General features: G+C 40.9%; 1 protein-coding gene across 4 annotated transcripts in view; it reads left to right on the top strand.

Annotated features, from left to right (window-relative positions):
• Window positions 1–611: 611 nt before the first annotated feature.
• Window positions 612–15,788, top strand: part of pax2b (paired box 2b) — a 28,794-nt gene continuing 13,617 nt past the window's right edge. For 3 of the 4 annotated variants that reach the window (XM_046068835.1, XM_046068836.1, XM_046068837.1), the window contains exons 1-6: window positions 612–654; window positions 2,349–2,514; window positions 3,135–3,332; window positions 6,642–6,721; window positions 6,828–6,947; window positions 15,570–15,745. In XM_046068835.1, coding sequence (XP_045924791.1) covers window positions 612–654; window positions 2,349–2,514; window positions 3,135–3,332; window positions 6,642–6,721; window positions 6,828–6,947; window positions 15,570–15,745 — 783 coding nt within the window. Of the gene's footprint in view, window positions 655–2,336; window positions 2,515–3,134; window positions 3,333–6,641; window positions 6,722–6,827; window positions 6,948–15,569; window positions 15,746–15,788 lie in introns of all 4 variants that reach the window. The other variant, XM_046068834.1, reaches the window with a different exon arrangement.

The following is a 15,788-nucleotide window of genomic DNA, read 5'->3' as shown; positions in this document are numbered from 1 at the left end:
GGGGGGGGGGGGGGGGGGGGGGGGGGGGGGGGGGGGGGGGGGGGGGGGGGGGGGGTTGCAGCTTTTAGAACCACAGACACAGAGAGAGGCTTCATTCCCAGCCCAAAGATCCAGCCTAACGCATCCAGCGCAACAGAGAAACCCGCCGTGTGTGTGTGTGTATGTGTGTGCGTGTTTCTCCGCCGTTTGTGACGCTTGAATCAAGGCCACCAGGATTGAGGAGATACCGGGCCCTGCACGCTGGACCTCAACGTTTCATTCTCTTAAAAGAAACGCGTTGTGCTCGTTGGCACGCTGTGAGAATTACCTCTTGTCACTCCACGGCTGTGAAAAAATACCGATAAACTAAACCCAGGTCGTATTCCTGAAACAATCCTCCGGTCATGCTGCGCACCTGCCAGACCTCCGCTCCCGGACCGGACTGTTGAAGAAAAGAAAGGCAACTTTTGGGGGAAGAAGTTGCCACCAGATCGGTTGTTGAAGCGGGGGTGGAGGGGGCAAACTAAGTCCCTCCATCGAGTAGAATCACCTTTTTTTCTTCACATTTTCATCCTTGACAGGAAGGCGAAACGGCGACTTCAGTTGATTATCTCTCTTTCCTTTGCTATCCAATGGATATTCACTGCAAAGCAGACCCCTTTACAGCGATGCACCGTAAGTAGCACAACCCGAGCTGCTCTGCCACTGCAGCTTTTCTACATGAATGCGGATAAAAAAAAAAGAATGAGATGAAATCATTTCTGCATATTTCAAAGGCCGGTAGCACAGAACATGTCGAGTTTCATGTGCTAACTGCATCTTGAAAACAAACAGTTACAAGATAATAAACAGACATGCATGCAAAAATGGGAACATAAGGTTGATGGTGGAATAAAGAATCACCTCATATTTCACACCTGACCTTATGTGTGCCAATTTCAGCCAATAAACCCTTTTTAAAAAATCTTTAAAAATACAATAAATGACAACAAGACTTCTGTGCACAGAGCAGTGATGTGCAGAAATTAAACTTGTCATAGTAAACAAAGAACATGCGTTGCCAGGTACTCTGTAATTTACACGTGTATCACCCTCCAGATTCCCGCGCACTGTGTGTTTGTGTGTGTGCAGGCTATGTGTGTGGTGTGTGTGTGTGTCAGTTTAGGCCTAATAAGTCAGGACACATTAGTTACACATGTATTATTCAAAATATTCAAATAACAGCAAGTCCAACTTTAGCCCACATAGAGTGTGGTTTACTTGTAATTTGGTGGATGTGTGTGAATAATTGATGCCCTCTTAATTTACTAAATAATATGTAATGTGAGTAATCAAAGCTCGTTCAATTATTTAAAATTACCATGCAGGGAAGATGAGCGAGCTTGCAACTTAATAGCCAACATGAGCCGTGAAGCTGCTTATAAAATATGAGCTCTGTGTTTTGACTGTGAGGAACTTTAAAGTGCTAGAGACTCAAATAAATTAATATATTTTATAATTATTTTCACAAATTAAACAGCAGTTAGGACACAGGCTCATGGCTCAGTGTACGTTGGACTTAATGTAGCTGCTAAATGTATGAGTTTTACATTAACAGTGTGACAGATGAAAAAATACATATATATATGCAGCAGAATTAGGTGTTAAACACATGAATGCAACCATGTGTTTTGTTTTGTAATGTGTGGCATTATTGTAATTCATTGCAATTTTAAAAAGTTAAAGATAAAGTGTTTTGTTTTAAACACAAGAGGATGGACAAAAAGACAAAATCTGGTTCCATTAAAAAATAATATATATCTAAACATGCACATGCACTATATGACACTTAAGATGCAGTGTTGTGATCATCTCTACTCTGTGCCTTCTCTTAAATCACCAAAACTTCCAAATCCTCTTTTATCCATGAATTATTTGGAATAATGCCTGACAAAATATTATTAGTTGGTCATTGTGCTGTTTTCATGAAACGTTTAAAACACAGACAAGTAAGGGGCCTCAGTGATGGCTTTAAACAACTTTCTGATTTGTACAAAAAAAAAGAAAAAAGAAAAGAAAATAATAATAATAGCCTTAGAGATTTTTTTTTAGAAATATTAACGAATAAGTTTTCAAACAGGAATGTTGAATGTGCAGCATTTCATGCATCCTTAAAGGTTTCTCCATAACACCATAAATACATGTAAATCCACCTGCTCAACAGAAACATGTCAGGGACGTTTAGCCTAGTTATGCTGGCTTATAGAGGATATTTTCCGTCATTTTGGTCTCCGCTAAAATTCAGAAACCATATCACCTGTGCTTTCCTCTCCCTAACGACTTTATGTAATGTTACGGTTGTGTGTCTGCTGCTGTTGTATCCCACGTAGGGCACGGAGGTGTGAACCAGCTCGGCGGGGTGTTTGTGAACGGCAGACCCCTTCCGGACGTGGTGAGGCAGCGGATCGTGGAGCTGGCCCACCAGGGCGTCCGGCCCTGCGACATCTCCAGGCAGCTGCGGGTCAGCCACGGCTGCGTCAGTAAGATCCTGGGCAGGTGGGTGAAGAGTCTCCGGCCAAGTCCTGCAGCCAGGTAGACTCTGCTGGGTTAAAGGAAGTGGTTGACTATACAGCCATGTACAGTGGGGGGGCGGTGGTGAAGGAAAACTGAACCTATACAAAACTCAGTTTTTTTCATTTCCAAATTGATTCAATTATATTTTAATCTTACTAAATTACTATTTTTGAAGATTTGTATAGTTCAGCTGGGGTTCTCTTCCATTTTTTTGTATGTGTGTTTATTGAAAAGATGAAAACCATTTTTTAAGAATGACATCTTTGCCGTCTTTTCATGCATGCGCTTATGCGTTTTTTCTTGCATTTTAATTCATTTTTAAGGAAAGCTGTGTTCGTTTAGAGACATCACGAATGTTTGAAGACTCAGTCCAATGTGATAATCTAGTGTGATGTTTTGCTAAGTAAGAGTTTGACTTTCTTGTAAAAAAATTAAATAAAATAAAATGGTATTCTCAGAATCAATAACTGTAGCTTCTAATCAGTGGGTGTTATCAGTGCTTTTAAAATTGAAAAAGCAATTAACATCTATAGGCTATCTGCAGAATTGCGTCTTAAATACTGCAAGCTATCTTCTCATTGGAGAATATAATTTTTGTGCAGATACTACGAGACTGGCAGCATTAAACCAGGGGTGATTGGTGGGTCTAAACCTAAAGTGGCCACGCCAAAGGTCGTGGACAAAATCGCAGACTACAAGAGGCAAAACCCAACCATGTTTGCCTGGGAGATCCGAGACAGGCTGCTGGCAGAGGGCGTCTGCGACAACGACACTGTTCCCAGCGTCTCATCCATTAACAGGTAGGAAGCAAAATTCAAATATGACCTACAAACATGGATACAAACATTGGGATTTTTTTGCCTTTTGTAATTTTTTTTATAGTTTAAAGAAACTGGCTGCAGGATGTAAACACTTTAATGAAGAGGGCCGGAAGAGCGCAGATTGAGAATCAGTTATCGCAGTGTATCTATGCTCAGCGCAACACCCACAGAATATTGTTTGAGCAACTTTGTGCTGCCCGGCACGCCGAGGCTGCCTGAGGTCTCAGAGGTGCAATTCAATCTTTCAGACCAAACTCCCTCAACAATCAGCAGTACATCCAGGACTGAGTGAATCTGTCGAGATGAAAACCGATCAATATTCGGTGACCAGATCCCGTGGCGCTATAAAGCAGGCCAATTTTCTTTAGCACATCTAATGTGCTTGAGCTGCTATACACATACAAACGGAGGGAGAGCAGCACTGGATTTTCTGCTGAGTTTTTTTTTAAGAAAACGGAATTGAGGGTGTGTGTGTGTGGGGGGGGGGGGGGGGGGGGGGGGGGGGGGGGGGGTAGATTGGCTGTAATTCGTGCAAATCACGTCACGTGTCACGTGAAAATAAGATAAGATAATAATAAAAAATGTGCAGAATTACATTGTAGGCTAATAAGGCAAAAAAAAAAAACGCTTCATGTGAGGCTTAAAAGTCACTTCCTGTTGATCAAGAAGACTCCTGATTTAAATCCTTGCATTTAAATTCAGGGTGATATCTTGCTGTAATTAATATTGATGTAACATTATGATGATGCATAAAAGTGCAAGTATCAATTTTGCCTTGATTGTGGCATTAAACCACACATAAAAGGCTTATGTGACAAATGATCTATATATATTTAACATTTCAAGGATCATTATTTATGCTACATATCTTCTGCTTTCTTAAAGCAATTCGTAAACAGCACTTTAGTTATAGAATGGCAGCTACAGGAGGACCCAGGACAGCCCCCCCACCCCACCCCTCCTCACCTCTCCTCACCCCTCCTCACCCCTCCTCACCCCCCCACCAGAGATCCCTGGTGATGAACTTTGGTTAAGAGGCACTGTTCCATAGAGCCAGCATCAGCATTACATTTTAATGAGCTGATGGGAGAGCATGGACAGCTCCACACAAGACATCTTTTAAATAGAGAAAAGGCTGAAGAAAATTCATTTCATGCTTCGTGGCTGCTTAAAAAGCCCCATTTAAGGAGGCTCAGACACATGTATGTGATAAATTCAAAACGTACATTAATATCATTAAAAGAGCCCCATAAAGTTTTTTTTTTTTCAATTCCAATTAAAGCTTTCTATTTTGGACCGGGGGGAGCCTTATGTGTCTTTGTTTATGTGGGAAATTAAATTGTGAATACAAAGAACTGTAATTCTATCAGCCAAATACAGTATGAGAGCTACTTAGAATTTCTATTAAGGCTTAATGCTGAATATTTTCCTTTTTTTTTAAGAAGAAGAAATGCAAGATTTCAATGGTTGGCTCTGTACTCCAGTGCCACACACACACACACACACACACACACACACACACACAATGGAACATACACACGAATGAGGTGACACGCACATTTGTTTTGATTTAGCTGGAGGTTAATATTTCAATACATGCTTGAATTTCTAAAGGAGCAGTCTGAAAAAATCAATGAAAACATCTTTAGTGTTTCAATCACTGTAGCTGACTTGATTCCAGACCATCTGACGCTACTACTATGTTGTTGTTTTTTTAAAATCCCTACAAAAATTGAGTTTGTCTTAAAATAAATGACAAGAGAAATTTTCACTCAAAGAGTTTTTCCCGTTAAGACGATTCAGAATTAAAAACAAAAAGCGAAAGACTGGAACCAAGGTCTTTTCCAGTTGGATGATTCTGACTGGGGCCAGTCGTGGGTTATTGTGGCAGACAGTCTGACCTCAGGACTGTTGACAAAAGAGGATGCTCTATTTAAACACCTTTCCCCTGCATGCATTATTAAATGTGACAGAGATAGTGTTGTACTACGAGTCAGGGCCACCACAACCGACAAGTAACGCTACTCTGTTGGTAGACATAAACAAAAAAAGGTCCTCAATGGTACTAGATATTATTGATTCAGAAGGAAAGCAATTTTAATATTTCTTCAGGGGATTTTCAGCAACAGCCAGGTCATTAATTCATTCTCCCAAATTGCTTATTCAATATCAAGAACATGGATACCAAATAAAGTCTTTGAATTTATGTAGCACACACAAGTCAAGGGGTCGAATAACTGTTATGGGGAGAAGTGAAAAAAAAAATGAAAACATCAATATGCTCTTTCTGGAAAGGCTTGTTGTTAGGTAGTTTTGCCTCCAAGGGGAGTTTTTCTTTTCTCTTTTTTTGGCACCTACAGTAACGTCAATATCCAAATCATCTGATGCATTTCTTGATAATATGGACAAAAATGCAAGAGGAGTGTCTTTGAAATTGTAATCTGAGTGGGTAAATATTTTCATTCCACTGAATAAAAGAATAAATAAAAATAAAATAAATAAATAAGGACAAAGGAACAAATTCTGAATTGTGCAAAGAAATCAACCCTAAAAGGATCCGTAGACCTGACCCAGCCTGTTTTCCATGTGCTTTAAAATAGCTCTTGTGGCATTCATGATGAATAGTTTTAAAGTTTTCAAATTATTGTGACAGCTCCCTTTCTCCCCAAGTGCCATTCAGATTAAAGGAATCTAATGCTGGCGTAAGCTTGTGCAAGGCAATAAGGAACTATTGCTTTCCTGTCACATATAATTTATAGCTTTCTATTTGCATCTGTTTGCCCGTGTGACTAATCCCCAACTTTTGCTCCCCAAGTCCCGATCAATACAACCTCATCCGTATTGGCACATGGGGGCCACTGGTTCTACTGAGATGTTTGATCTGGGCAGCAAAAGGCTACTATAGGGCTGTGATCAGCCCCTGTGAACCCACCCTCCACTCCACCACCACCACACACACACACAGTGGGGGGGAGAGAGAGCTGATTAGTGCGGGCCAGGTAGAGTCAGTGAAGCTGATCATTGAGGTGAATTGATGTGATTTCATGCTTTATTTGCAAGATCACTCAGACCAAAAGTGCAATGAAGACTTTTCTCCACACCTCACCTTAGATCCAGTCTTGCGTATGCGTTGCGTCTGATCTCTTAATCACACAATATCTCCATAGTAGCTGCTGTGACCGAACAGTGCGCTCACATTAGGGGCAGTTTGGAAATCTACAGGAAGGGAAGTCGGGGTCATAGAAAAGCAGCAGTGACATATTTTTTATATTATTTTTTTTCCACCAGGATCATCCGAACAAAAGTCCAGCAGCCTTTCCATCCATCTCCAGATGGGACATCCCTGTCAGCACCAGGCCATACTATAGGTAACGCTGCAGCTCACGACATCAGCTTCAGCAGGGGCATCATATGGAATCACAGCACATGCTGTACATGCATGTATTCATTTTATTCATGTCTTTTTTTCCCCAGTACCAAGCACAGCCTCTCCGCCTGTAACCAGCGCCTCCAATGACCCTGCAGGATCATACTCCATCAATGGGATTCTGGGTATTCCACGATCCAATGGTGAAAAGAGGAAACGAGATGAAGGTAAGATAATATTTTTTTGTCCTGAGGGGGAAAAAACACATAAGCTCAGCTCAGGATTAGTATTCAGAAATGTCTAAAATCCTAGAAATAAAAAAAGCTAAAAAAAAAAATAGAATTATTTGCAGCTTTATGCTCTAAAACCCAATTTGCTGAACTTGCAATTGCAACATTAAATTGCTGCTTCAGTTCCAGTAGATGACCCTTATAAAACACCTAAGTCTGAACTCTGTTACACCGCTGTGTCAATCTGCCAAGGAGTCTTTTGATTTGAAGACACGACCTCCACTGTTGTCTCCTGCAATTAATCTTTATGGAAGTGATTAAAGGGCTTTAGATAATTACATGTCAAGATGATGTAGCCAACCACCCGGGTCAGTCAAGAAAGCCGCTATAGCTCTGTAGAAGGCTTTTTTTTGTCTTTAATAAAAGTGGCTCCATTTCTGCTGCTGAAGTAGTAGGTTAGTGGATATAAGGGGGCCTGAGGCGATATAGATTATTGGTCCTGTAAGCAATAGGCTTCCTTAATGTCACTACATAAGTAGCTGAGAATAGCTAAACAGACTCATTCATGTTAAAAGGCATGTATGGGTATGGAGGGATGATGTGGTTGCTGAAAAGGGGCAGTTATCTCAAACAGGGTGGGGAATGAGTGCCTTATTTCTTCAGTGCTCTGGAATGAGAGCTAATCAGAGCACGGCAGTAGTTTACATAGCATCTTCTTTGTTCTGGCGTTTGTTGAGAAGCACGGGGGTTTGCGGGATATTGAGTGGAATTGATGTTTTATGTGCGTGCAGGGAGGGAGGGATGACTAATGACCTGTCAGAGGTAGATTTCCTGGCAAAGATATAAAAACCAGCATGACGTGGACATGGCAAATGACATAATCAAGTCTTTCCCTGTAAGAGATGCAATCGCGGGGGCATAATGCAAACGTCTGGTATTTTCAAGGGTTCATTTTCAGTCGTTCGAGGACCTTTCATATTAGCCAGGGTGTAATGTCTAGTCACTGAATGATAGAATGCATACATTTCTATGCAGATTGCCACTGAAGGGCAAAGTGGTATTAAAGGGTATGGGGAGGAATAAGGTATGTGTGTGTGACGGGGAGAGCTGGCCTGTTTTGTGGAGGTCTTCCAGGTGACAGCGCCATGTTTCTAGGGCTATTCAGTCTCAAATGATTCCCCTGATGTGCTGCCATTTCTGTGATTTAGGTGCTCGGCCAACATTACGATGAAAGAGAAGAATGGTGTGCGTGTGTGTGCGCTTGTGTGTGCGTCAGGGTAGGACTTGCACTGAGGGTGACGGAGGGAGCTGTGGTTCTTATATACTCTCTCAACGGCCAGCTGGTGCCTACCTGGAACCACAGGGTCAGGGATACTTTATCTTTCCAAAAGATAAACCCCAGGCCTTGGCCGCGCACACACGGTTGCGAAAGCAATGTCTCGCCTCAGGCCACAGTTTGTAAGAATAGTATATTACCTACTATGTTACCCTGTAGACACTATTGTCCTGTTGCTGTCTTCTTTTAAAGTGCACCTTACCCTAAAAACAAAAACAAATAAAACCACCTGAATTTCAATATTTTGCAGCTTGTAGGCTGGAGTAAGCTCTAAAAAAAGGGCTGTAGCCTTAATTTAGGACACTAAAGTTGCTATCAGTATTTTGGGGGTGGGGTGAAGGTTTTTGCAACCATGAGTAACTTTTAATTCAAGGGTAAATTGAATGTCATCAAGAAAATAGTAAGTAATTTTATTTTGATATTTAGGCTGCAGCTGCAGTATGTCATAACCTAGGGGTGTATATGGCCTTACATAACCATGTATTATTATTTTGGGTGTGTATTGTTGAAAGAACATCATAACAGATGCCATATTTGACTATATTTCCCATAGATACCAGTAACTGTTTTTAGGGGCCTTCTTTCTTGTCATTCATTCATTCATTTGCACATGCATTGCAACATTTACACTGAAACGACAAGATGTTTAGTCCCTTTTTAAGAAATGATCAAATGCTATAACCATAAGCCTGCTGGTTTACTGGTCTTTTTTCTAACCAAACAAGTAAAAAGACACTTACTCAAAAAGCTACATTAAAGACCTTAGTATGTGGAAAGTCCTGGCTCTAAAACCAAACAAATAGAAGTAACAAATATATTTGTGCCATTACTGTCATGTTTCATGGTCAATTTTGGTTGAAAAAAAGTGTTTTCAATGGTTTCAGTGTTGCCTTGTTTGCTATTCAGACATATTTTGCTTCGCTCAGTAGGCAGTAGTCTATATCCAGTTAATGCTTGGATTAAATTTCCTCACAGCACAGTAGCTTGCCTGAGCCCTATTTAACTTGGTAAGCCTCATGATGATTATGGCACAAGCAGTCATTATCAAGGGTTGAAAACATGAACAAAAATGAACGAAGGAAAGGAGGGTAAGGGTTAGGGAGGGGAGGCGGTGTGCAACACAAGCCCCGCTGAAATGAATTGGCTGTGTAGCCCCCAGTATTTGTTTTAGGCAGTCGCTGTGGCTCTCTGCCAAGCAGGCAGACAGCTCCTAAGTTTCCAAGTCAGCAGTGCCCTTAAAAAAGGTCCCCCATTACAGGAGGGATGTAGAGATAATGTAGTGTGACACACGTTATGTACACTGGGTCTCGGCAAGAGGAGCTTCAGGGACACAGGTGTCATAAGAGCCATTAATCTGCTATTGTCACATGTTATTGCAAATTAAAAGTAGCATGTTACACTTGGCAGCCATTGTTGCGGATGGAAAGAGTGAGGGGGAGAGAGAGAGAGGGAGACCTCTGGAGATGGTGTCTGTGGTGACCACGGCTGTCCGCACGTTTTACAAAGTGACATATATTAGAATGTGCAATTCTGCAGAGAAAAGCTATTACCTCACAGATTAACATCCAAGTACCCCACATCCCAACTTCTCCACCCCCACTGCTTCTGGCTTCAGAAAGGACAAAGGAGAAGCTGCTTAAATACAAATCTTTCATACAGTATCTCATGTTTAAGTACGAATCTGCTTTTAATGGATGTTTTTCTTCACCTTCTTGTTATTAGTGAGCGTGTGAGAGAGCTGAATTGACCCTAGTAGACAGGTTGGAGGACTGTTGAGAACATGCAGCGTCCATGAAGTGTGTCCGGTCTTTCAAAGTCATATCACACGTCCTTTCAGAGCTGCCCCACAAATTGCACAATCAGACCTGTAGATGATTCTTAATTTCAGCGATTCTCATTGCTTTCTCGCTTTGTGTCAGGGCTTTCTTCTTGATTTATGAGAGAAATACTAAGAGAGAAATTTCATGATAAGATGATCATCATATATTTCAAAAGCCAACAACAATAGCCAGTGGCAGTCAGAATGGATGTGATTCCGCGCTTCAGTAGCTGTTGAATTAATTATTTCTCCTCTCTGAGCGTCATGAGGACTGAACCGATGTGTGTGGATGGAGATGAGTGATGGAGCGATCCGCCGTCACACCCTGCTCTGTGTATCAGCATCTGTTTGGGGGGAGAAGAAGAATCAACACAGGAACTCAGAGTGCAGCAAAATGTCAGCACCTAAGTGTAACCTCCAAATTAGATTAATAAGGTCTTTAAAAGCTCAGAAACATCACAAAAATATTGGTGGCCAACAGCAAGCAATGTTTACAAAATGTTCCCTTCTGAATTGTGTGAGTAATCGTACATAGGCCTGCATTATTATTTGAATTCAATGTTTAGCATATAAAATGTCAAGAAATACAAAAAAATAATCCTGTTCCCCAGAGCCCAATGTGACGTTTTGTAATTTCCTTCCTACAATTATTTAAAACTGAGAAAGGCAGTAAATTTGAAAGTGCAAACAGAGAATTTTGGGGCATTTTTCAATTATCACAATTTTTCTTGATTAATTTTTAAGCAATCTACTAATAAATTTATCGTCTAATCCCTTTCACCACTAATCACCACAGCTTTGGTGATGCAGAACAAACGTATCACGTTCCAAATACAGTATTTCATTTATGTTTACATAATCAAAACATTCAATTAGAAAAACAAAATGCGGCTGAGTTCATCCAATTTGTTTTAATTTGATTTCATTAGCCAAGAATTGAATCAGGCGGTAAATTATTGAGGTGTATTATTGTGAAATACATAACAATGTGTTATGGGAGCGAGAGTCTATGTATGTTGACATGTTATTTAAACAAGGAGCAGACTGAGTGGGGAGGGGTTAAGATCATTCGGGGGGGGGGCGGGGGATTTCATGACCTCAAGGTGCCAGCTCAACTCCCCATGCCGCAAACAAGACCTTAGAAACTCTATTTTCATTGCGTGAAAAGGCTCAAACTTTTATTCGGAAATCATTCTTTTCCTCTATTGGAGTCAAACTCTCAGAAAAAACAACTATTCATACTCTATCTACACTTGATTCACGATGATTGTCCTGTTTTTGTTTGGAGGGCTGTCACTCAGACTCACTCAGACTCACTCAGACTCCTGAAGTTGCTGTTGGCTAAAGCCTCCTGCTAGGGGTCGCGACCTCTGGGTGCCAAACCCGCAGAGAGGAGTCTGCTTTATAGAGCTGGTTATCTGATCTGATAGACGCTGCTCCCTCGTTACCGGAGTGTTAATACAGGCCGATGTCAAGATGAATACACTCAACTCCAGTGATGATCAATAAACGACCACAGAGCGGGACAAGCGTGTAACGCACCGACAAAGCCATTGTGGTCAAAGATTAGTATCACCGCTGCATAATGGGCGGATTTGGAAATGTCCAAATAATGGATCTGTCTTCTTATAGTGATGATAAGTGCTTAAAGATACTTAAACACAAAAACACATGAAAACTTTTTCTAATTGTAAATATGTCAGTCAAACATTAATAATTTGTGACTAAATGAGCAAAAAACAGACATTAAGTTAAAAAAAACAGAACTAGTACAAATTAATAAGAATGTAACTCCCAAAAAGTCAAATAGTCTGCTTTGTCAGGTGGTATCTTCTGGCCAACATACCAAACAAACAAGCCAACATCAGATTTGTGTATTATTGAATTGTGTTTCATCAAAATACCATGCCAGCTTTGTCTGAGCTCCGATGAAACACAAATGCAGAAATCTCTCGTGAAATAACCAGTATTCCTCTAACTTAAAAAAAAAGAAGAACTTGACTAATCCTTCAAATGATATGACAAAATACATTGCTTGTAACTGCCCTTCAGAATGGCACACAAAAGCATTTTCTGATCTGATGTCTCTGAAATGTCACTGTTGAAAAATAAATTGGTTTTATCATCTTACACAGTTGGGGTTTGGTTAGGTTTAGGAACAAAAACAACTTGGTTAGGGTTAGGGAAAGAGCATGGTTTGGGTTAAAACCTTTTTTAAGAGACCTTTGTGGTTAGGGAAGGTTAGGGAACAATCATGGTCATGGTTAAAAGACACCAACTTTGACTGTCGGTAGGAAACGAAAAGCAAACAGTTGACTCCTGTGTTAAAGTCTGACACTTTGTAGCTCTGTAATAATGTCACACTACTTTCTCCTTTGCTCCTGACGGACTAGAGTCATAATTTCTATGACTGCTTGAGGGCTTTGTCTCTTGAATGTACACACATGTAATTTCTGGGCATTTGCTAAAGCCGCTGATGCTATAGTTTGTTTTTGGGGAGGACAGTCATGGAAGTGATCAAGGATGCATAAACTTGATTTACGCTCGAGAAAGCATAATTACACCAAAATTATCTTCATCACCAAAACACAGTCGTTGCTGATCTGTCAGATGGGAATGAGTAGTTGAGAGGGCAGATGGGACTGTCCTCCGTCTGAGTGGGAGGAAGAGTGTGTAGGTTGACCCAGGATGGTTTGTCTTGTGTGTGGGAAGTGTATTCCACAGTAGTGAATGACAAATATGGTGGGAGGTATTGATCAGGTGTTGTGGCTCGGGCCAGCTGAGGGAAAGTAATTAATGACTCTATTTGCTTTGGTAGCAAAGAGAACAATTGAGTTTGATGAAGTGACAAGCAGTAGCTATAGCAGGTGAGTGCCTTCACTGAGGCTGTGCAGAAAATGTGCTGAATATTCACCTGAATGTCCCGAAATGTTCAGATGAGCAACAGATTGGGAAAAATCTGTAGTTTTCAGTTATGTTAACCTCTTAAAGGAATAGTTCAACCTATTCACTTTTTTTTCCAAGAGTTGCATGAGTCATATCTGCCTGTTAGGTATGAAGCTACAGTCAGGACACACTAAGCTTTAATCTGTCGCTTGTCATTTTTGTTGCTGATTGGAAGATTTTTTTTTAAACTTTTGGTCCGAGCCAGGCTAGCTGTTTCCCCTTGTTTCCAGTCTTTATAATAATAATAATAATAATCTTTATTTGTAGAGCACAAAAACAAGTTACAAAGTGCTTTAACAAGTGTAAAGACAATAATACAAAAACAAGACAATAATACAAAAACAAGAGACAATAATACAAAAACATGCTATGCTAAGCTAACAATCTCCTGACTGTAGCTTCATATTTACAAGACAGACACAAGAATGATCTTGATCTTCTAATTATTAAGCAAATGTCATCTAAAATACTTAAAAACTATAGCTATAAAAACACGACATCTTGGGTTTGATTACACCACTCAGCTTTATAAAAAGGTTGGAACAGGCAGGTACATAATACACATCACTGTCCTGTGAAAAATATGTATTAATAAGTATTATAATATGTAAAAATAAGTATTTCCAACATATCAGCCTTATGTAAACTTAGAAAACACTTACTTTTTAAGCTAGATTACAAAGCTTTCTTGAGTTAATTTGGTTAATTTTGAAATGGTTGAGAAGCATACCTAATAATTCAGTTTATGTGTCACAAAATTTGGAGTTATGTGGTTTTCACTGAAAAGTGGCATACTCTCATACAGTGTGGAAAAAATGCAAGAATACAGAGGTAATGTCAAGGGTTTCACAAACTACACACCATGACAGATGACACTTTGAAGGGTAAATGGTAGTGATGCACCAGTCCAACCTTTTCTCTTCCAAAACCGATACCTCAACTCAGGTTATCTGCTTATACTGAGTACAGATCCGCTACCAGTGCTGTCTTTACCCTTATGCAAGGTAACATGAGGACAGATGACCATACCTCCAAAAATCGGCCGCAATGACTGAATTAACTCATAGCAAAAGCGTTTGATTGCTATAATGACACTTACAAGAAGCTAAATTTAATGTGGATCGGTCATATATTGACCAAAACCAGACCCACCTAATATGGTCAGTTTCAGCACCGATAATGACCCGGCTTATTGGATCGGTGCATCGCTTGTAAATGAGTCCTGCATTCATTTCTGCAGTGAAAACAGAAAAAAATGGTTAACAAGACATAGTTAGCAATCTCAGAACTTATTTATTGCATGACATTTTTGCAGCTATCAGCACAATTTCAGGTTACACACACTCACACGTGCACACACACACACTCACACACTCTTTTATAGCTCCTTCAGCCCTTCATGGGAGAGTCGGGTTCATCTTCTGGCCTCAGTCTGTGAAAAAAGGTCAAGCAGCAGAATAGAATGGCAATAACCCTCCCAAATGGTACTATCACACAGACATGATTGATCAATTGAATTCCATGGCAGAGAAAAATGTGGGATTAAGTAGAGTATTATACGCACAATGAGTTGAGGCATGATGTTCATTTCAAGTTCATTTCAGCTCCCTCTTGCCACCAGATCAGGCAATCAATAGGGGCCTTGCATATCATATATCACCACTCTCCCACTGAGGGGAGAACATAATCTGCTGCAAATTTAGAATGACAGATTTGTAAGGGAGCTGAAGCTTTCTGGGATCTGGGGAGGAGACATACAGAACACAGCCACTGCAGCCAGGAGAGGTGGGGGTGATGGAGAAAGACTGGGGGAGAGACGGAGGGAGGGAGGAAGGCTAGGATGGTCTGTAAAGGCTTTAACGCGTTGCACACAAGTGACAACAGGAAAAGCTAAGGCATCCTTCTCCCAACAGTCGAGTAATCAGGTCAGGAGTCAGAAGGAAATTCCCGTGTTCTGAGAGCAGGATGATTGAACTAGACTGTAAGATTTTATTCAGCTTCTTGTCCCTCGCCGCTGTTTCCAAATGGAACCACACACTCGCAGAGAATGAAAGCAGTATTGAATTGTGAAAGGGAAATTGTGCTTAAAAAAAACTGCTCTTTATTTCAAGCGAGCAGCAGTCAGGTTTGGGGTGGGAAGGAGGGGCGGGGGAAACCTCTGACTGGAATGAAAAGGCACTATAATGGGCTAGCTGCTGCTTTCATTATTATACATGCTTGCCACAACATGTATATATTTGCAAGTGATGGTAATCCATCAATTACCAGAGGGCTTTCAAATCATGATGGTGGTACTACTGTGGTGGGGGGTGCAAGAAAAAGCCTGTGTGATGTAGCCAGTGGCTCCCTACAACCATTAAGGGGCAGAAAAAACCTGCACTCCATCCCTTTCTGTCCTCCTCAGGTCCCCCACAGAGGTGGTACAGAAAACACATGAGGAGAATATAAAGTGCATAGCTTGAAGTGAAGGCCAGCTTCCCAGGGTCAGTGTCTCGATTGTTGCTCTTTCTTCTTGTAGATGGTTCAGATGGTTCTGGCCCAAACAGTGATTCTCAGGGTAGTGTGGAGAGTTTACGGAAACACCTTAGGGCAGATGCCTTCACTCAGCAGCAGCTGGAAGCATTGGACCGGGTCTTTGAACGCCCCTCTTACCCTGACGTCTTCCCTACATCGGAGCATATCAAACCTGAACAGGTTAGTAGCACTGCAACTTACAACTATTTATTTTTCTTCGCAT

This window comes from Micropterus dolomieu, linkage group LG14 (assembly GCF_021292245.1).
Source record: "Micropterus dolomieu isolate WLL.071019.BEF.003 ecotype Adirondacks linkage group LG14, ASM2129224v1, whole genome shotgun sequence".
Classification (NCBI taxonomy): Eukaryota; Metazoa; Chordata; class Actinopteri; order Centrarchiformes; family Centrarchidae; genus Micropterus; species Micropterus dolomieu.
This window is presented reverse-complemented; position numbering and strand designations above follow the sequence as displayed.